This window comes from Nicotiana tomentosiformis, chromosome 9 (assembly GCF_000390325.3).
Source record: "Nicotiana tomentosiformis chromosome 9, ASM39032v3, whole genome shotgun sequence".
Lineage (NCBI taxonomy): Eukaryota > Viridiplantae > Streptophyta > Magnoliopsida > Solanales > Solanaceae > Nicotiana > Nicotiana tomentosiformis.
The window spans coordinates 34,226,060-34,249,148 of NC_090820.1; the positions used below are offsets into that span (position 1 = coordinate 34,226,060).

General features: G+C 41.2%; 1 protein-coding gene across 1 annotated transcript; it reads left to right on the forward strand.

The window, feature by feature from the left end:
- The first annotated feature begins 18,918 nt into the window (after nucleotides 1-18,918).
- LOC138898583 (uncharacterized) lies at nucleotides 18,919-21,954 on the forward strand. The gene is made up of 4 exons (XM_070184660.1): nucleotides 18,919-19,143; nucleotides 19,462-19,942; nucleotides 20,726-21,048; nucleotides 21,658-21,954. Exons 1-4 carry the CDS (start codon nucleotides 18,919-18,921, stop codon nucleotides 21,952-21,954), a joined length of 1,326 nt encoding a protein of 441 aa, XP_070040761.1.
- The last annotated feature ends 1,135 nt before the right edge of the window (nucleotides 21,955-23,089 follow it).

The window sequence follows — 23,089 nt, forward strand, 5'->3', positions numbered from 1 at the left end:
GCATTGCCTGAGGAAATAAAAGTAGGATCAATTTTTGAGAACAAGAAGAACATGACTAAATTTTTCTGCAGCTTAGAGATAAACCAAATAGTTGAATTCATTGCTGTTAGATCATGTTAAAAGAGATACGAGCTAAAATGCATCGTGGAGAAATGTTGTTGGAATGTACGTTCTACCAGAATAAAAGATTCCACACTTTTTAGGGTGATAAAATTTCATAACAACCATGAATTCTCAAATGTAGTTGTTGTAAACAAATTGGGCAAAATAGAACAACTTGCTTGTCTTCTCCACCGCCCCATTCATATTCCAAGAAACACGCTGAAAAATACTCCAACGTTCAATAATCCTTGGGAAAAAAATTCATTCTAAAGGAAGATAGATATTCTGAATTTAGACTTTCATTATTGATTGATATATGTGATTGTTTTCATATAAATAAAAAAATAAGCTCTTGGATCAAATGAACTAAAAAACTTCAGCATGTTTAGTTTGAAGTTTCGAAAAAACTCATTACAAAATTACAGATTGCTGGAAAAAACTTTAGTATATTTAGTATGAAGTTTTAGGAATTGAACAAACAAACTTCAGCATGGATAAGTCTGACTCTGAAAAGATAAGAGTTACAGCCTTTATATATATATATATATATATATATATATATATATATATATATATATATATATATATATATATATATATATATATATATATGCCTATTAACGGGTAATGTTTGCAAAAACAATTCAGCCTATAAAGTCTAACTGTCAAAAGATATAGATGATAACTTCGAACCAAAAAGTTTGAAGTTTCTAACTTATATATGCTAACTTCAACTTATAAGGCATGAAGTTTTAGGTTGACATGTATTATATTATTATATTAAAATGAGAATATAGCCTTCAAAATTAAAAAATATTATAAACAAAAACGAAACATGATTTTCATTTATATAACATATTATGACTTGTAACGACCCGACCGGTCGTTTTGAGTACTAGCGTGTCATTCAGCGGTTTGAGACCTTGAGTAGTTTCAGTTCATGTATTACGACTTGTACGCGTAATCGGAATTGAATTTCGGGAAGATCGGAGTTGATTCAGATGGAAAATTCTAATATCGGAAGCTTTAAGTTGGAAGAATTGACTAAGGTTTGACTTTTGAGTAAACGACTTCGGAATCGGGATTTAAAGGTTCCAATAGGTTCGTATGATGAATTTGCACTTAGGCGTATGTTCGGGTTGAGTATCGGGTCGCCCTGGAGCATTTCGACGCTTATTGTGGAAAGTTGGCATTTTCAAAGTTTTAGAATTTCCTATGTTTGGTTTGAGGTGGACTATGGTGATATCGATGTCCATTTTGAGTTTCGAGCCTTGGAATACGTTTGTATCGTGATTTGTGACTTGCACGCAAAATTGGCATCATTACGGAATGTTTAAGTGTAATTCGGACGTGTTTGACGAAGTTTGAATGATTGAAAGTTTAAAGAAAGGTTTCGATCATGGATTCGTAGTTTTGATGTTGTTTTGCATGATTTGAGGCTTCGTATCGTATTTTGGGACGTGTTGGTATATTGGTTAAGGCCCCAAGTGGCTCGGGTGAGTTACAGACGGGGTTCAGATCGATTTGAGCCTTATTGAAGTTGATGGAATTTTTGTTATGATGGTGCAACCACTTCTGTGATGCATTGGTTGCATAAGTGACTTCACATAAGTGAGATGAAGCTCGTGGAAGCGACTTGGGTGAGGTGGGCATGTGGTCGCAGAAGCGAAGAGGAGCAGCTGACCTGCTCATGCACAGAAACGACGCCACTACTGCGGGTGCGGGGAAATGCGCAGATGCGTGAGGCAGTGTCGCACCTGCGATTGTGCAGGAGCGAAGGAAATTTCGCATGTGCGGTGGGCTGCTGGCAGTGGACTTCCATAGGATCGAGATTTTTCTCGCAGAAGCGAGCTCTCAGGCACGTAAATTCATCCGCAGGTGCGATGATCGCTGGGCAAAGGGACGTGTTAAGTACGTGGGTTGGGCTCATTTTCATTACATTTCTTCCATGGGAGCCGGCCTTGGAGCGATTTTGGAGTGTCATTTTCATCATCTATCATGATGGAAGTAATTTCTACAAGTTGTGAGTTAAATATACGAATTTGGGCTCGTAAATACATGGAAAATTGTGGGAATTTTGGGATTTTAAGAGAAAAAACTAGAACTTGGTATTTCGAATTTTGACCACGATTTTGGAAGTGAAGTTAGGAATAAAATATGTATTTGAGTTTGTAATGTTATGGGTAATGATTTTCTTCAAGAATTTTTGGAATTCGGGCACGTGGGCTCGAGGGTTGACTTTATTGACTTTTCGAGAGGAGTTGAGAATTGTTATGAATTGATTAATTATAAGCATTGCAATATATTTTTGATTTACTTGCACATTATTTGGCTAGTTTTGGACCGATGGGCATTGGTTTGAAGAGTTAGAGAGGCGTTGGAGCCGGTTATGGAATTTCGGAGCGAGGTAAGTCTCTTGTCTAACCCTGTGAGGGGGAATTTACCCCGTATGTGCTATTCTGGTTGTATGCTACATGTTGTGGGAGTTGCGCACGTATGAGGTGACGAGTGTCCGTGCGTATGCTAGAGTTCCTGATTATGTTCGGGTAGACATAGGTTCACGCTAGGCTTTAATTGTATTATTTGAGTTATCATGGCCTGTATAATTCCCTTATTTCACATTGCGACCTGAGACTAGGCTTGCATAGAGTGATAGACTCACTATTGTAAAGATTTGATGAGCTACTTGATTAGACGCGAAATAATTGTGTTTTCTCTTACGAAATTCTCGCGCGTTGTGCGTTTTCATTGAAAAGCTTCTTTACATTTCATAACTCACACGTATCTTTGTGAGTGGGGTCAAGGACCCGTTAAAGCTTCATATTCTCATAGGAGCGGGCCATTCGCCTCGACAGTAAAATAGATGCATCTATAGTTCGTGTCGTGCGACCCTCGTCAATGCACACATTATTATGGGATCGAGTCGTACGCCTCGTCATTTCTATAAATACTCTTATGGGATCGGGTCAATCGCCTCGGTAGTGTCGTGCGTAATATTTGGCAAGATGCCATCGTATTCGTGAGTTTTCCTGATTTGAGTTGTCACGATCTATCTGGCGGGGACCATTTTCCATATCCACTCCGGTTGAGGAGGTGACTGATAATTGAGGGCTTGCATTTACTGTTCAGAGGAGGATCGTACCACATGCTAAAATTTGTTTACACTATTTTCACCATGCCTCATACTTGTTTACTTTCTGTTGTACTTGATTTATTGGATCACTAGTAAGTGTTGATGTCGACCCCTCATCACTACTTCTCTGGGGTTAGGCTAGATACTTACTAGGTACGCGTTAATTTACGTACTCATGCTACACTTGATGTACTTTTTGTGCAGGTATATATATATATATATATATATATATATATATATATATACATATATTTCTGGTCGTCTTTTGAGCGCAAAGGCACATCTATTGCGGGGACTTTATGGTGAGCTGCATTCCATGTTACGAGCCACAACATACAGAGTCTCCATCAGAGTTATTTACATTCTCATGTCTAACTTGTATTCCAGACATATGTTGTATTTTATTATATTTCTCAGTAGATGCTCATGCAATTGTGACACTGGGTTTTGATGGTTCCTACTGGATGTTCATTATTGTAGTTCACGTAATTATTATCATTTTACCTTGTAATTTATACTTTATACGGAAATTTATAAAGCGAATTCGTGGACTCCTACGAGTACCCGATGTTTATTTTATTTATTTAATAGGATTTATGATTTCATAATTTTTAAACAGAGTAATTAAGTCGATAATTCACCGTTGGCTTGCCTGACGGTGACGTTGGGCGCCATCACGGCCTTTAGGGGATTTTGGGTTGTGCCAGCTTGGTATCAGAGCTCTAGGTTCACTTGGGTCTCACGAGTCATGAGCAAGTCTAGTAAAGTCTTGCAGATCGGTACGAAGATGTCTGTACTTTTCTTTGAGAGGCTACATGGTTGTTAGAAGCACTTCCCTTCTTGATTCCTTGTCGTGCGATTTGATTTCATTGAGGCTTATGCCTTCATTTCCTTCCCACTCACTCTTACACGATGTTGAGTATTTATTATCAATGGGCCATCAAAAAGTTGCAGTGGTACTACATATGTAGTGCATGATGTATCTCCCTGCATATTCGAACGAACTATTATCGTCATCCTATGGGAGGTTGTTATGTCATTTCAGCCATGTATTAGTATTGCCTATGGTTTTGAGGCTATGCACGGATTATTATAATGTTAATGAGTGGTTATCGCGCAGTGTTGGTGTGATGGTAGGGTGCTTGTTTATGTGTCGAGGCAGTGAATGACTCGAAAGGAGGATTTTTCAGTGTATGGTTTAGAGGTTCAACATTTAATTCCAGCGGAGAAGAGGTAATCGGACTATGGATGTTCAGGCATTGGTTGATGGAGTAACGAGACTTGATAATTTCGAGCGTGGTGGAATTATCGATTGTTATGTGGTGTCGTCGTCCTTGCTGAACTCATTAAGGCTCGCCGGTGTTATGGTCTTCTTGATTTGCCTTCGGGGCAGGGTGTGGTGAAATAGTGTCTAAGAAGCGGTTGTCAGAGATGGCAGTATGTAGCAGTTTCAAAATCAAATCGGTGTTTCGAATGTTGATGGCTTGAGAAAGATGACCTTCGAGGAGGCTTAAAATTGGAAGTAATTTATTAGTTCAGGTGCTATAGAGATGGATTTTGATTTGATGCAACATTTGGGTAGCGAAGGATAAGGAAGGACATGGCGGGAGGTGTCTCGCAGTGGTTGAATTTCTAGCAGGTAAAGTATGAAAAGCAGAGGTCGAGAAGTTGCTTAAAGGAGATAGTTTAACTGAAGTGGGAGTGGCAGAGTAGTATATGGATTCTATGGTAGGGTAGCCACATGCCTTGAGAAACGTTTAGAGCGATTTGGGAATCATGATGGACAATGACTAAGTCTATAAAATTTATTTGGGATGGTGGCTATTATATTGAGGAAGGTTTAATATGACTGAAAGGAGTTTGCTTGAAATGAAGAGGGGTGTGAAAACTTGATTATCGTTTCTGGATGCAACATGACTTCGAGTTTGGAATGTATTGTCTGACTTTCAGTAGATGTCAATGGGGAATGAACAGACTTGTACATCTGGTGGACGAGCATGGGCTCAAGAGGGTTTACAGATTTCGTAGTAGTTATACCAAGTGCAACGTCGTTGGAAAATATCGGTAAGGAATTCCACATTGTGGGTTATCTCTTGTGAGCAGGTTAGCGGTTGCGTGATTTTGATAAAGTTTCTATGAAGAGTTCTACTTACTACCCAGTAGAAGGTCGAATATGCGATTGTGGCTAATAATTCGGAATTTTCATGAAAAAATTTAACAAGAGACCATGAGAAATTTGGCGGGTTGATGGTGCGAGATCATGGTAATTGAGAAGGAGGAATCCTTGTGGGTTCTACATTTATGTGATTGTAGCTTAAAGCTAAGTGAGGGAGCCCACCGTCTACGATTGGATCGTGTGATTGTCTGCTTGTGCGGTTTATGGTTGTCAATGCATTGGTAGATTATTTATGACTAAGAAAAGAAAACACCAGGGGTAGTTCGAGCAAAGAACTTGATGAATGTGTGCTATATTTCTCCTTATCGATTCATGTGCAGGTTTTAGAAAGATTCAGAGTTTATGCTTCTTGTGGATGGGTTGTACAAGCAAAGGAATTCATCCGATTACTTCTTTGGAGGTGTTCATGTGCTAGCAGAGCGATGGAGTTTGATTATCTTAGGGACTAGGTCAAAGTGGGTGACTCTCAATAGTGGTTCTAGTGAGTTCGAGGATGTAAGTGCGGTGTCTAAGGATTTTGGATTCGTTGTGTGGCTGAAGACCAGGATTTTGCAGCAGAGTGTGAAGAATACTTGGGGAATTTCCTATGTTATCATCGGGCATGCGGGGTAGTATTGGAGGAATGGGAGAAACAATTTTGGATTCACGGAAGGTCTTTCAGAATGGGTGTACCAGTTGGAGATGTTATTGTGCGTGTGAGGGGGGTATGAGATAGTTCATGGGTATTGAGATGATGTGGTCTCGTGAATTGGGTGACTCGGGATGAGTGTTGTTGAGTTTCGTACGTTTTTAATGGAGCTATTATTATTTCTAAGGCAAATCAAGAGTAAATTGGAAGAAGTGGGGTCGGTTAGTAATGGTTTGAATCAGCATGATTATGGCAATGATCAGTTCCTTCGACGTGTTAAGTTATGCATGTGGTTTGTGGTTGTATTCGCGGGCTCGACAACCACCATAATTTGATTGATTTGGGAGTTATTTGATTAAAATGGCCTTGTTATGTGTAAATTGATCTCGGAAGAGTTATGGCAGTTTAGACCACGATTTGGGGTTTGTATTTTATGCGGTTATGGGAATTTAGCTACGTGTTGCAATGGTTCTTCTGAAATGAGTTAAGTGAAAGGTTCCTAACCAGTGAAGTGTTCATTCTACTAGTAGTTCATAGGTTATGATGTATTCTTGTACTCTCACATAGCGGCATGATAGGTGTAGTGAGCGATTTGAAAATTTGGAAGTTGAGGACCAAGGTCGAGGTTTGGTATTGATAAGAATGTGATGAACTCGGAGGAGCGGGGGAAGACTTCAGAGGTTCAGAGTGAGCTGGCATTTTCTTTAGTGTCACCTGAGAACGGTGTCATGTGTGAGAGGCTTTGTGTATTGATTTGCGAATTCCTAATTTTCTTTACAGAATTAGTACGGTTGGTGGTATGGAGGTGCAGACTTTTCTACCTGGTGCAGAAGGTTGTGGGAGCGTGTCCCACAGGGAAATTTGTATAAGTGTGACATGTTATTCACTTGATTGTTAAGGATTGAAACCAAGTATGGAGATTCTGGTATTATCGCTAATGTGAGAGTTTATGCCTAAAAGACACTTTATTCCTTTAGTTGTGGGCTGTGGGAGTTTGTTCCGGATTGGACGGTTGTTTGTGTGTGTCATGAATAGGGTTATTATGGATCCTTGGAAGGTTATTAGCCCAGTATGGGATAAGCGGAATCGTCTTGAGGTCCGCTACTAGATTTACATCAGATCGGCTGTGTTCATTCAGCATAGTACTGTTTATGGAGGAGTCCTCGAGTGTTGGTTGTTATTCCCGTCGTCAGCTATTCCATGTAATACTCTATTTTGCCAGGTGGGTTATGAGACGGCTTGATTATTCGCACATATGTTGTGATCACGTGTAGTTTGTGGTGTTATATGAGCAGGATGGCTCTCAAGATGCAGGTCATTTATTGCACCTTAGTCGTACTTGGTTTTTGTAGCTCATGGCGCTACCCGTCTCCCCAGGGTTGTATTATGCACTTGGCGTACTTGTGGTCGATATTCGGGCATTCCGTAGGTATGAGCATTATAGTTCGATGAGTATTTACTTATTGATTGTTATGAGTGGATCGGGTGGCACGCTGCCACGAGTATGTTTTTTGGATCGAGTTGCAGGCCGCAACGGTATCATGTGTGGATTGGGTTACATGCCGCAACAGTGAGATGTTGAGTACGGTTCCCTATACTTATTTTTTGTGTATTTGTTTCTCATTCTCTGAGAAAGGTTCATAGCATCTCTTCGTCTATTTTATTATTTACGCGGACCGGGTAGTTCTTTTTCCAGAGTTCGTTCTCCCTTATATGTCGTATTTGGGTTTCACCTTGTTGGCGCATTGATGGTGTCATATGAGATCTTGGTCAGTGGTTGAGGTGGCTTATTTCCTGGGCAGCTTGTACTGGGTGATACGAGGTTATTGGACCTAAAGTCGGTGCGATCGAATTTATGTAAAGGTATATTAAAGGGAAAATTGCACAATTCAGTTCAGAATGAGGTAATAGTTCTGGTCGAGCAGAGGAACTCTGTGAGTTATTGATTTAACGGGTGGTTATGAGTTTTTACGCATATCTTTCATTGTGGCAGTATTGCGAGAGTTATAACAAGGCTTATATGTGTTATGAGGTGTATTGCGGGCATTAGATTCATGAAATTATAGCTATTATGGCCGGAGGATGTTATTATGGGAAGACAATTTACGCGCTGCATGGTGTGATTTCAGCATAGGTGAATGATCAGGTTTTGGTACAGTGTGTAAGGATTGAAGCAGTGTTCGTATGTTAGAATCGGGTCTCATGGAGAATTCCAGATGTTGGAATTTAGTTCTAAGGTTTGTTAACTAAGGTTATAGGGAGGATCTTCAGTCTGGCCTGAGCTAATGTGCTAACATGGGTTAGTGGCATGAGTAGGTGCAGGAGGTGTCAAACAGTGATATTGGACAACTCCGGAATAATTATTGGCACATTCGAGGAAGAACGTATGTTTAATTGGGGGAGAATGTAACGAACCGACCGGTAGTTTTGAGCTCTAGTGCATCGTTCGGTGGTTTGAGGCCTTGAGTAGTTACACTTCATGTATTATGACTTGTACGCGTAGTCAGAATTGAATTTCAGGAAGTTCGGAGTTGATTCAGATGGAAAATTCTAATTTCGGAAGCTTTAAGTTGGAAGAATTGACTAAGGTTTTACTTTTGAGTAAACGACCTCGAAGAATCAGGATTTGAAGGTTCCAATAGGTTCGTATGATTATTTTAGACTTGGACGTATATTCGGGTTACGTATCAGGTCGCCCGGGAGCATTTCGACGCTTATTATGGAAAGTTGGCATTTTGAAGGTTTTAGAATTTTCTAAGTTTGGTTTGAGGTGGACTTTGGTGATATCGATGTTCGTTTGGGGTTCCGAGCCTTGGAATAGGTTCGTATCGTGATGTGTGACTTGCACGCAAAATTTAGCATCATTCCGGAATATTTAAGTGTTATTCGGACGTGTTCGACGAAGTTTGAATGTTTGAAAGTCTAAAGAAAGGTTTCGATCGTTGATTCGTAGTTTTGATGTTGTTTGGCATGATTTGAGGCTTCGACTAAGTTTGTATAGTATTTTGGGACATGTTGGTATATTTGATTAAGGCCCCGAGTGGCTCGGGTGAGTTTCGGATGGGGTTCAGATGGATTTGAGCCTTGTTGAAGTTGCTGGAATTTTTGTTTTGCTGGTGCAACCTCTTCTACGAAGCCTTGGTCGCAGAAGCGAGATGAAGCTCGTAGAAGCGAATTGGGCGAGCTAGGCGTGTGGTCGCAGAAGAGAAGAGGAGCAGCGCTCCTGTGCATGTGTAGAAGCGATGCCACTGCCGCGGGAGAGGGAAAATGCGCAGATGCACGAGGCAGTGTCGCACCTGCGATTGCGCAGGAGCGGAGGAATTTCTGCAGGTGCTATGGGCTGTTGGCAGTGGACTTCCGCAGGAGAGAGATTTTTCTCGCAGAAGCAAGCTCGCAGTCGCGAAAATTTGTCTGCAAGTGCGATGATCGCTGGGCAGAGGGCCTTGTTAAGTACGTGGGTTTGGCTCATTTTCATTCCATTTCTTCCATGGGAGCCAGCCTTGGAGTGATTTTATAGCGCCATTTTCATCGTCTATCATGAGGTAAGTAATTTCTTCAAGTTGTGAGCTAAATATATGAATTTGGGCTTGTAAATACATGGAAATTGTGGGAATTTTGGGATTTTAAGAGAAAAACCTAAAACTTGGTATTTCGGATTTTGACCACGATTTTAGAAGTGAAGTTAGGAATAAAATATGTACTTGAGTTCGTAATGTTATGGGTAATGATTTTCTTCAAAAATTTTTGGAATCCGGGCACGTGGGACCGATAGTTGACTTTATTGACATTTCGAGCGGAGTTGGAAATTGTTATGAATTGATTAATTATAAGCATTGGATTACATTTTTGATTGATTTGCACATTATTTGGCTAGTTTCAGACCGATGGACATTGGTTTGAGGAGCTAGAGAGGCGTTGGAGCCGGTTATGGAACTTCGGAGCAAGGTAAGTCTCTTGTCTAACCGTGTGAGGGGGAATTTACCTCTTAGGTGCTATTCTTGTTGTATGCTACATGTTGTGGGAGTTGCGCATGTATGAGGTGACGAGTGTCCGTGCATGTGCAAGATTTTCTGATTATGTTCGTATAGACTTAGGTTCACGCCATGCTTTAATTGTATTATTTGAGTTAACCTGGCCTGTATAATTCCCTTATTTCTCATTGCGACCTGAGACTAGGCTTGTGTAGAGTGATGGACTCGCTATTGTAAAGATTTGATGAGCTACTTGATTAGACGTGGAATAATTGTGTTTTCCCTTACGAAATTCTCGCGCGTTGTGCGTTTTCATTGAAAAGCTTCTTTACATTTCATAACTCACACGTATCTTCGTGAGTGGGGTCAAGGACCCGCTAAAGCTTTATATTCTCATGAGAGCGGGCCGTTCGCCTCGGCAGTAAAATATATGCATCTATCGTTCGTGTTGTTCGACTCTCGGCAGTGCACACATTATTATGGGATTGGGTCGTACGCTTAGGAATTTATATAAATACTTTTATGGGATCGGGTCGTTCACCTCGGCAGCATCGTGCGTAATATTTGGCAAGAAGCCATCGTATCTGTGAGTTTTCCTGATTTGAGTTATGACGATCTATCTGGTGGGGACCATTTTCCATATCCACTCCGGTTGAGGAGGTGACCGATAATTAAGGGCTTGCGTTTACTGTTCAGAGGAGGATCGTACCACGTGCTAAAATTTGTTTACACTGTTTTTACCATGCCTCATACTTGTTTACTTTCTATTGTACTTGATTTATTGGACCACTAGTAAGTGCCGATGTCGACCCCTCGTCACTACTTCTCCGGGGTTAGGCTAGATACTTACTGGGTACGCGTTGATTTACATACTCATGCTACACTTGCTGCACTTTCTGTGCAGGTATATATATATTTCTTGCGGTCACTTGGGCCCAGAGGCGCGACTATTGCGGGGAATTATGGTGAGCTGCATTCCATGTTACGATTTGCAGCATACAGAGTCTCCATCAGAGTTATTTACATTCTCTTGTCTAACTTGTATTCCATACATATGTTGTATTTTATTATATTTCTCGGTAGATGCTCATGCACTTGTGACACCGGGTTTTAAGGGTTCCTACTGGATGTTCATTATTGTAGTTCACGTGATTATTATCATTTTACCTTGTAATTTATACTTTATACGGAAATTTATAAAGAGAATTCGCGGGTTCCTACGAGTACCCGATGTTTATTTTATTTATTTAATGGGATTTATGATTTCAAAAATTTTAAAATGAGTAATTAAGTAGATAATTCACCGTTGGCTTGCCTGACGGCGACGTTGGGCGCCATCACGACCTTTAGGGGATTTTGGGTCGTGAGAATCATCAGAACAGTACTCCTCAATTTCTCGATATATCTCATCATCATCCGAATCAGAGATACTAATAGTATACTCGGGCAAAAGACCACAAAGTCTCATGAGATCGCACTTCAACTTGTTGAATTGATCACACAACTGATTTTATTCAATTTTTACTCTGTCCATAAGATAAGGAAGACTCTTCAAGCTATTTTGCATCATGGCATAGTCGTCCCTGATGGGAAATTTAAAAGAATCAAACTGTTGCACAACCTTGTTGAACGAGGTGGAATAACCTTCACAACTATGTTCAAGGTTCAGCCTATTCTGGAATGATTCATCGGCAAAAGACTATAGTCTGATTCTTTCCCAATCAGCCTTTATTTGCTCCCACTTCTGCATAAGATTAGCTATTGGTACGTTACTATTCTAATAAGACTTTAAACTCTCCCACTTCTGCATAAGTTCATCCATTGTAAGCTTCCTGCTTCTGCTAGTATCAGACATTGTTTCTTTAAAAAGGCTATGGATGAATATAAATTTACAGAAATATGATAGAAGGCTACGGATAACTATGAAAATTTCAAGTGAAGAGGTTGTTAATATAGCCAAAGTGTGCACCTAATCAATTTATTATCTATAAATGCAAAGGTATCAGGTCTGTTTACTATTTTACGTTAAGAGAAATTGAATGTAACAAGATAAGTAGGTGGTAAAAGACAACAAGTAGGTGGTAAATGAAAAAAGAAATGTAAGTTCGGCCTAATAAGTCCACAGTTTTTCAATAGTAAAAGAATAACATCAGGCTGAAAAGCCAAAGTTTGCACCTAATCAATTGAAAGACTTCATTTACTATTTATAAATGCAAAAGTAACTTTTCAAGTCATTTACCATATGGTCGGATAAATTAAATGTAATATAAAGTAGGTGGTAAAAGATAAAAAGTAGCTGGTAAATACAAAAAAAAAATAAGTTTGAAGTTTCAAAATACAAAGGAATGTAACTTCAGACTAATAAGTCCATAGTTATGAAAGTATAAGCTAAATATTCATACTAATTTAGCATGAAGTTGTTTCACGTTGATATAGACTTGGAGTAACCTTCAGAGTCTGAAGTTTCAAGGATACATAAGCTAGAACTTCACGTTGATATAGACTCACATGAAAATTCAGATTAGATGATTAGTGTTTTCCAAAAAAACTTCATCTCAAAAGATCTGAAGCTTCAAGGATATAGAAAGAGAACTTCATACATATATAAAAAAATAACTTCGGACTATAAAAATTACGAAAAAATAGTTTTTAGTGTTTTACTCAAAACTACGGCATAAAAAGTCTGAGGCTTTAAAGATATATGACCTAAAACTTCATACTAAACATGTTGAAGTTTTGCCATGCAGTCTGTAATTTTGTAATGAGTTTTTTCCTAAACTTCAGACTAAACATGTTGAAGTTTGTATGTTCATTTACTAAAACTTTAGACTAAACATGTTGAAGTTTTGTTATGCAATCTATAATTTGCTAATGAGTTTTTGCAAAATTTCAGACTTATGCATGCTGAAAGTTTTTAGTTCATTTGCTAAAACTTCATACTAAAACATGCTGAAATTTTGTCCTGCAGTTTGTAGTTTTGAAATGAGTTTTTTCCTAAACTTCAAACTAAACATGCTGAAGTTTTTTTGTTCATTTGCTAAAACTTAAGACTAAACATGCTGAAGTTTTCTCCTGCAGTATGTAATTTTCAAATGAGTTTTTGCTTAACTTCAGACTTATCCATGCTAAAGTGTTTTTGTTCATTTCCTAACACTTCACACTAAACATGCTGAAGTTTCATAAAACATACTTAAGTTCATGATAAAAGATACAAAGGTATTTGATACAATCCAAGACAACTTCAGACTAATTAATGCGAAGAGAACAAAAATTTAAAAGATAGACATCACATAGTTCACAAAAAATAATCTATATTCTCAAACCCAATTTTGTTTTCACTTACATCATTGAAAAATAACAAAAAACATTATTTTTCATTTACAATTCATTCTCTATCGAAAATATTCATATAGAGTGTCTTCATATTCTCCATAGTCATGTCCTAGTTGCTCTTCTGGAGTTTCATAACCACTTTCTTCTTTTCACTTTCCATGAGCCCAAAGATTCGCAGCCAATTCTCTCCTGAATGTTAACACATCACTTTGTTTGAATTTGAAGACATCATGTTGCGTCAACCGCATCTGAAGGAACGTAAGAGCAAATATACCACAATCAACACTACAAAGAAAATATAAAAAAAATTGAAGATTAATTAACACAATAACACAACTCTAAAAATAAAGAAAACCCATAAAGATAAGATGCATGTTAAACATATGCCAAACACGTACTTATTTTGTTGTAGGGGTGTGTTCATCCACTTAATCGTAAAGATTTTCGTAGCATTTTCCCCATAAGATTTATTTTGTGTGCCAAACTTCAAGCATTCGAGCAAGTGTGGAATCAACCGGACATAATTTTGAACATGTTCCAACACACTGTCATATGGTAAATCACTCAAGGAATCGTACACATATATAGTTTTGGTTTGAAAGTGCAGAATTCCAAGAAAATAGAGCGTAAATAACTGGTCAAGTCTTGGCTTAAGTCGAAATGGAAAGAATACTTTTTCGACAGATGCCCATGATATACCACATGAAAGGTCAATGCCTCTTACGTAGTTGGCCACCTTTTCACCAGTTGATTCTTCAATAAACCAGGTAAACTCGGTAAGTTCCTCAATCTCCATTTCTTTTTCACAATCCACAGCTTCCTCAATCACCTGTTTTTTGACAGCCCGCTTTCTCTTTGATTTGCTCTTTTTCTCTTCTATTTTTCTTTTATCCTCCATTCTCTTTTCCTTCCTTATTCTAATTTTCTCCTTCTATTTATTTGAAGGATGAACAAGAGCTAACTTAGTCATATACTGATCAAAAAGTAAATTTATTAGTGCACATTTTGATTCTGGATAGCTTGGAAGATGATAGCAATATTTTTTGCGCAAGAAATATACGCCCACATCAATATGCTACAAATGAATGATAACAAAAGAAAATATGTGAACTTAACCACAATATATTCAAAGTAAAAATAAGTTTAGGAAATGAACTAAAAAACGTTTGGGATTTCCCTATTGGTCCAAGTCATTTCGGGGCAAGCGGATCATTTATGATGAAGAGGATGAGCTTCAAGAGAATGATTCGGAGTTCTTGCAGAGTGGAACCATGCAGTACCAGACACGAGATAGATCTTCCAAAGAACAAGGCCTTTTTCGAATAAGCCAATTCATTTGGGACCCTGCAGATCCACTCTTTTTCCTATTCAAAGATCAGCCCCCTGGCTCTGTGTTTTCACATCGAGAATTATTTGCAGATGAAGAGATGTCAAAGGGGCTTCTTACTTCCCAAACAGATCCTCCTACATCTATATATAAACGCTGGTTTATCAAGAATACGCAAGAAAAGCACTTCGAATTGTTGATTAATCGTCAGAGATGGCTTAGAACCAACAGTTCATTATCTAATGGATCTTTCCGTTCTAATACTCTATCCGAGAGTTATCAGTATTTATCAAATCTGTTCCTATCTAACGGAACGCTATTGGATCAAATGACAAAGACATTGTTGAGAAAAAGATGGCTTTTCCCGGATGAAATGAAAATTGGATTCATGTAACAGGAGAAAGATTTCCCATTCCTTAGCCGGAAAGATATGTGGCCATGAAAGAGGGATTAAGTGGAACAGAATTGACTGGGTGGTAGAGTCGTGGAAACGCTTGTTTCTTCCATATTTTGGACCTTAGCTCCATGGAAGAATATGTTACTGCTGAAACACGGAAGAATTGAAATCTTAGATCAAAACACTATGTATGGATGGTATGAACTGCCTAAACAAGAATTCTTGAGCAGCAAACAACCAGTTCAGATATTCACGACCAAGAAGTACTGGATTCTCTTTCGGATAGTTTAAGTACGTTTCGGCGCATTTGGAGTAAATTGAAGAACTTGAAGTTTATAAGTTTGATTCAACGAGTTTTGGGGTGTGATTCTTCATTTTAATGTTGTTTCGGGCGTTCCAATAGTTCGAGCGAGTCCGATTTATGATTTCAAACTTGATGGTATGTTCGGGCTGGGCCCCGAGTGCCGATCGGACGAGGCTCGGGCCAAGTTGGGAGCTTAGAGCAACAACTGAAGCTCCCAGATCTGTCATAATCGCACATGTGCTTGGCCAACCGCAGGTACGGGCTCGCATCTGCGAGCCACAAGTTGCAGAAGAGAAATATCGAGGGCATCCTCGGAATCGCAGATGCAGAAGATTGGGTGCACCGGCGTGACCGCAGGTGCGAGAGCTGTGGTCGCAGGTGCGGCTAGGCTCGCAGAAGCGGCCCCTTCTATCCGCAGATGCAGAGTATGGCCAGGTGAGGGAAAAACGCACCTATGAGGCAATTGGCGCAGGTGCGAGACCGCAGGTGCGAAAATTGCTGGGCAGTGAGGGTTCATTTAATACAGGACTTAGGCCATTTTTATCACATTTTTCATTCACTCTTAGGCGATTTGAGAGCTTTTACGGAGGGGATTTCACCTAGCACGTGGAGGTAAGTGATTTCTACCAATCTTGAGTTAAATACATAGATTAAGGGTAGCTAATAACATGTAAATTAGTGAAAACAAATCATAGGTTTAAGTGAAAACCTAGGTTTTTGATAAAATGAGATTTAACCACGAAATTTGTTATGGAATTTAGTAAAAATCATATATTTGAATTCATAAGGTTATGGGTAACAACTTTCTTCAAACATTTTCAGAATCCGGGCACGTGGGCCCGGGGTGAGTTTTAGGATTTTTGCAAATAGGCTTGGGAAATCATTTTGATAGTTAGGGTATGAACTTTTAAGCATGTATTACTTATTTCATATAACATTTGACTAGTTTCGAGTCGTTTGGTGCCAAATTGAGGGTAGGGTACAAATCTTGGACCGAAATGTAGGCCTTGAGATGAGGTAAGTTTCTTTTCTAAATTACAAGAGGGAATTAACCCCATAGGTAAATTATAACTAATATATGCTCCAATGTGTGGGGGCTACATACGTACGAGGTGACGAGAGTTCGTACGTAGTTACTAATTATGCTATTGTTCGGGTAGTCTAGGACCCATACCATGCTATACTTGAAATGTTTACACTCCTTGTTGAGTTAATTGCTTAAGTCATATTGGAAGTTGATTAAAGAATTGTAGAAGGTTAAATTCAATTACTTAAAGTTGTGAATGGAACACTTAACTATAAATGAGAATTTGTGTGTTATTTGAAATATTTTCTACTTGTGGAGCGGGCCGAATGCCTCGGTAGTAGATAGATGCATCTATGGTTCGTGTTGTTCAACCCTCGGCAGTGCACAGTTTAAATATTAAGTTGGATTGGGCCGTACAACCTCGACATAATATGCGCATGAAAATCTTTGGAACTAATCATGATTTATATTGCTTAAAATACCTTGAAATAAGAGTTGTTAAATAGTGAAACTAAACTTGGGATTTAATATTTGCGAAAGAAGAATTTACCATTTCTTGATATTTGAGCTTTCAGTATTGTTTATGAAATCCATGCTTAGTATAAAATTTGATATATCATTGTTGGCCCAGAGTAAGTGTCAAAGTCGACCCCTCGTCACTACTTCTTCGAGGTTAGACTGGATACTTACTGGGTACATATTGTTTATGTACTCATGCTACACTTCTGCACTTGACTGTGTAGGAACTGAGGTAGGTATATCTGGTCACCAGTTTGGTGCTCATATTTGATCCTCGCTATGAGACTACGAGTCGTTCTGCAACAGCCGGGGTCTTTCTTTTGTTTATTTGTTCTGTCTATTCCATTTCAGGCAGCAGATTAGAATTCTTTTGTATATTCTACTAGTAGCCCATATACTTGTGACATCGGGTCTTGGAATATACTAGTAGACTTATGATTTTTGGGTTGTATTTCTATGGTTATGATTTCATTTAGCTTCTTTCGTTTTATTCACTTTAAATTCCGTTATTTGTTAAATTTTTTAAAATTTAATGAAAGTTAGCTGTTTGAAAAACTTATTAAAAATGGAACTAGACTGTCCACTATCAGCTTGCCTAGCAACGGTGTTGGGCGCCATCACGGCCTAAACCAGAATTGGGTCGTGACAACATGGTATCAGAGGACTAGGTTCACGTAGGTCTCACAAGTTATGGGCAGACCTAATAGAGTCTTGCGGATCGGTGCAGAGACATTCGTGCTTATCTTCGAGAGGCTATAGGGTGTTAGAAAACTACTCTTTATTCATCTCCTATCATGTAGTTGATGGTATACTAAGTTCCTTTCTCTCATTCTCTCACATATGGTGAGAACGCGTACGGCGGACGTTCCAGACCCGGGAGGAGCTGCTCCCCCCATTGCTAGAGGTCAAACCAGAGGCTGGGGGAGGGAACCGTCCCGAAGTAGGGGACAAGGACGTCCCAGAGCTGCCCCAGTTGCACCACCAGCGAATCCAGTGGTGGATCCCATCATTGAGGAGAAGGGCGAGGTGCCCGCAGCAGAGCCAGCCCCGGTAGATTTCATGTTAGCACCGGGCTTTCAGGAGGTCATGGGTCGTATGCTGCGGTTCATGGACACTATGACTCAGGCTGGTTTATTTCCAGCGGACCACGCCACCTCTCAGGCGAGAAGGGGAGAACAGACCCCTACCGCTCAGGCTCCTAGGCATGCAGCCGCTGTTTATCATACCCCGGGCACTCTCCTCGTGGGCGGAGCCCAGCCAGTCGCAGCAGTTGTACCTGAGCCTAGACTAGCTGCGGTCGGCGAGCCACAGAAGCTTTTAGACAGATGGACTAGGCTTCACCCTCCGGTCTTTGTAGGTGAGTGACACGAGGATCCTCGAGACTTTATTGATAGGTGCAGGGACAGACTGCACAACATGAGGATATTGGAGTCTCATGGGGTGGATTTCACTACCTTTTAGTTGGAGGGTCGAGCACATAGGTGGTGGAACTCTTATCTTCTTGGTAGACCAGCAGATTCTCCTCCCATGACTTGGGAACAGTTCACACGCCTATTTTTGGATAGGTATATTCCACCCTCTCAGAGGGAAGAGTTGTTATTCCAGTTTGAGCAGCTCCAGCAGGGTCAAATGTCCGTGAAATATTATGAGGCGAGGTTCTCTGAGCTGTCTCGACATGCACTCATAATACTCCCTACTGAGGCGGAGCGGGTGTAGAGGTTTGTTGTAGGGTTGCACTTAGGTATTTAGGCTAGTATGGCCCGAGAGGTAGAGATGGGGACTTCCTACCAGCTAGTAGTGGAGATTGCTCGGAGGATCGAGGGCTATCGCCAGAGGGGTAGGGAGCAGATGCAGTAGGACAAGAGGGTCCGTTACTCTGGGGAGTTTTGAGGTGCCCCAGCTGGGAGCAGAGGTCAGTTCAGGAGGGGTCAGCTCAGTAGGTCCTCATATCCAGTACCGCCACCTCCACGGGGTGCTCCAGCGTGACCCTATTTCAGCGCTATGCCAGAGAGTTCTTACCGACCGCCAGCTATTCAAGGTCCTTCCAATGGGTACTCCGGTCATCAGGGTTCTTCTAGTGCTTACTTCAGTGCCATGCCAGAGAGTTCATATCGCCCACCAGCTATTCAGGGTTCTTCTGGTGGGTATTCAGGCCATCGGGATCAGACTTCAGGGCAGCAGATCACCGTGCCGAGAGGCTGTTTTGAGTGCGGGGATCTTAGTCATGTGCAAAGATTTTGCCCCAAGCTTCGGGGCAAGGCGGTGTAGCAGGGCCAGCAGCCCATGATTACAGCTCCAATAGCCGCACCAGCCGTCCGGCTGCCCAGAAGCAGAGGGCAGGTGGGTAGAGGTTGTCCCAGAGGTGGAGGTCAGGTAGGCGAAGGCCAACCAAGTGGCGCTCCAGCCAAATTTTATGCTTTTTCGGCTAGACCAGATGCAGTACCTCAGATATCGTGATCATAGGTATTATCTCTGTCTGTAGTAGGGATGCTTCAGTATTATTTGATCCAGGATCTACCTATTCGTATGTGTCATCCCTGTTAGCTCATATTTCTGGATATTCCTCCTGAGTCCTTGGGTACTCATGTTTATGTGTCCACTCATGTGGACGATTTTGTTGTTGTGGATCAGATCTATCGGTCCTGCGTGGTTACATTTTGTGGATATGAGACTAGGGCAGATCTTCTGTTGCTTGATATGACTGATTTTAAGGTCATCCTGGGCATGGACTGGCTATCTCCATATCACTCCATTCTTGACTGTCATGCCAAGACTGTCACCTTAGCGATGCCAGAGCTGCCGAGGTTGGAGTGGAAGGGTTCATCTGTCAGTACATATAGTCGAGTTATATCTTTTATGAAGGCTCGACATATGGTCGAGAAGGGTTGCTTCGCTTATCTAGCCTATGTTCGGGATACTACCGCAGAGTCTCTGACGATTGATTCAGTGCCAGTAGTTTGGGAGTTAGCCGATGTATTTCCTTCGGACCTTCCAGGCATGCCACCAGATCGTGATATTGATTTCTGTATTGACTTGGCTCCAGGCACTCAGCCTATATCTATCCCACCATACTGTATGGCTCTGAAAGAATTGAAGGAGTTGAAAGAACAACTAGAGGAGTTGCTAGCAAAGGGGTTTGTCAAGCCGAGTGTATCACCTTAGGGTGCACCAGTATTATTTGTGAAGAAAAAAGATAGGACTATGCAGATGTGCATTGATTACCGCTAGTTGAACAAAGTCACCATTAAGAACAAGTACTTGTTGCCACGTATTTATGATTTGTTTGACCAGTTGTAGGGTGCTAGGGTGTTTTCTAAGATTGACTTGAGATCGGGGTACCATCAGTTGAAGATTCGAGACTCAGATGTTCCGAAGACCGCCTCCTATACTAGATATGGCCATTATGAGTTTCTAGTGATGTCCTTCGGCTTGACCAATGCCCCAACGACGTTTATGGACCTGATGAACAGGGTGTTCAGGCCTTATATTGATTACTTTGTTATTGTCTTCATTGATGATATCTTGATTTACTCACGTAGCATGGAGGAGCATGAACAACATTTGAGAGTAGAGCTTCAGACCTTGCGGGAACAGAAGTTATATGCTAAGTTCTCCAAGTGTGAGTTTTGGTTAGATTTCGTGGCATTCTTGCGGTATGTGGTATCAGGCGAGGGTATCAAGGTGGATCCCAAGAATATTGAGGCAGTTCAGAGTTGGCCTCATCCCACTTCGGCGACTGAGATCAGGAGTTTGTTGGGATTAGCAGGTTATTATCGCTGGTTTGTGGAGGGCTTTTCATCTATTGCAGCACCTTTTACTAGATTGACCCAGAAGGGTGCTCAGTTCCGTTGGTCCGAGGATTGTGAGGCGAGCTTTCAGAAGCTCAAGACAGCTTTGACTACAACATCGGTTCTAGTATTGCCTTCTAGTTCGGGGATGTATACAGTTTATTGCGACGCTTCACGCATTGGTTTGGGTTGTGTATTGATGCAGGAGGGGCGAGTTATTACATATGCTTCACGTCAGCTGAAGATTTATGAGAGGAATTACCCTGTGCATGACCTAGAGTTAGCCGCGATTGTTCATGCTCTTAAGATCTGGAGGCATTACCTTTATGGGGTGTCCTGTGAGGTTTACACTAATCATCGCAGCTTGCAGCATTTGTTCAAGCAAAGGGATCTCAATTTGAGGCAGCGCAGATGGCTTGAGTTACTGAAGGATTATGACATCACTATTCTTTATCATCCGGGCAAGGCGAATGTGGTCGTTGATTCCTTGAGCCGAAAGGTAGAGAGTATGGGTAGCTTGGCATTCATTTCAGTAGAGGAGAGGCCACTAGCCTTGGACATTTGGTCCTTGGCTAACAGACTCGTGAGATTGGATATTTCGGAGCCCAGCCAAGTTCTTGCATGCGTCATTGCACAGTCTTCACTATTTTAGCAGATCAAGGCTCGACAGTTTGATGATCCGCACTTGGCGGTTCTCAGAGAGACGGTACTATAGGGTGGTGCCAAGGAGGTTTCTATTGGTGAAGATGGTGTTCTGCGACTCCAGGGTCATCTATGTGTTCCTAATGTCGATGGCTTGAGGGAGAGGATCCTAGAGGAGGCACACAATTCCCCATATTCCATTCACCCAGGTGCTACGAAGATGTATCGTGACCTGAAGCAGCATTATTGGTGGCGGCGGATGAAGAAATACATAGTTGAGTATGTAGCAAGATGCTTAAATTGTCAGCAGGTTAAGTATGAGCACCAGAGGCCAGGAGGCCTACTCCAGCAGATGACTATACCCGAGTGGAAGTCGGAGCGCATCACTATGGACTTCGTAGTTGGGTTGCCGCAGACTTTGCGGAGGTTTGATGCAGTTTGGGTCATTGTAGACAGATTGACCAAGTCAGCACACTTTATTCCTATGATGACTACATATACCTCAGAGAGATTGGCTCAGATTTATATCCAGGAGATAGTTCGGCTGCATGGTATTCCCATTTCCATCATTTTAGACAGAGGTCCTCGGTTTACATCACATTTCTGAAGAGCGGTACAAAGTGAGTTAGGGACTCGCGTAGAGCTCAGCACATCATTTCATCCGCAGACCGACGATTAGTCAGAGCGGACAGTTCAGATATTAGAGGACATGCTCAGAGCATGTGTGATTAACTTTGGAGGGTAGTGGGATCGATTCTTGCCTTTGGCTGAGTTTTCTTACAACAACAGCTATCAGTCCAGCATCGAGATGGCTCCATTCGAGGCTTTATATGGTCGGCGGTGCCGTTCTCATATTGGGTGGTTTGAGCCCGGTGAGGCTAGGTTGTATGAGACTGATTTGGTGAAGGATGCCTTGGAAAAGGTAAAGTTGATTCAGGAGCGGCTTCGCACAGCTCAGTCCGAACAGAAGATTTACGCGAATCAGAAGGAGTGTGATTTATCGTTTATGGAGGGCGAGAAGGTTCTCTTGAAAGTCTCGCCGATGAAAGGGATTATGAGATTCGGAAAGAAGGTCAAGTTGAGCCCAAGGTTTATAGGCCCATTTGAGGTGTTGAGGAGAGTTGGGGAGGTTGCTTATGAGCTTGCTTTGCCTCCCAGCCTATCGGGAGTTCACCCGGTTTTCCACGTGTCGATGCTCCAGGGGTATCATCCCGATTTGTCGCATGTGTTAGACTTCAGCACGATTCAGTTAGATGAGAGTTTGGGTTATGAAGAGGAGCCAATTGCCATTGTTAATAGGGAGGATAGCCAGTTGAGATCCAAGAGGATTTTAGCGGTAAAGGTTCAGTGGAGGGGCCAACCAGTCGAGGAGGACATGCGGAGCAGATATTCCTACTTATTTAGCACTCCAGGTATGAATCTAAACCAGTTCGAGGACGAAAGTTTGTTTAAGAGATGGAGAATGTAACGACCTGTGCGGTCGTTTTGGTTTTTAGAACCCTGTTCCCCCTAAATAAGACTTCACGTACCTGCTTTTACTGTTTTATGACTTGCGGGATGGTTAGTTCGGGATTTGGAAGGGTTCGGGTTGAAATCGGGACACTTGGTTCCTTAAGGTTGGCTAAGGTCAACATTTTGAGAAAACGATCTTGAAATCAGGATTTGAAGGTTCCAATAGGTACGTATGATGATTTCGAACTTCGGCGTATGTTCGGATCGGGTTTTGGATGATCCGGGAGCGT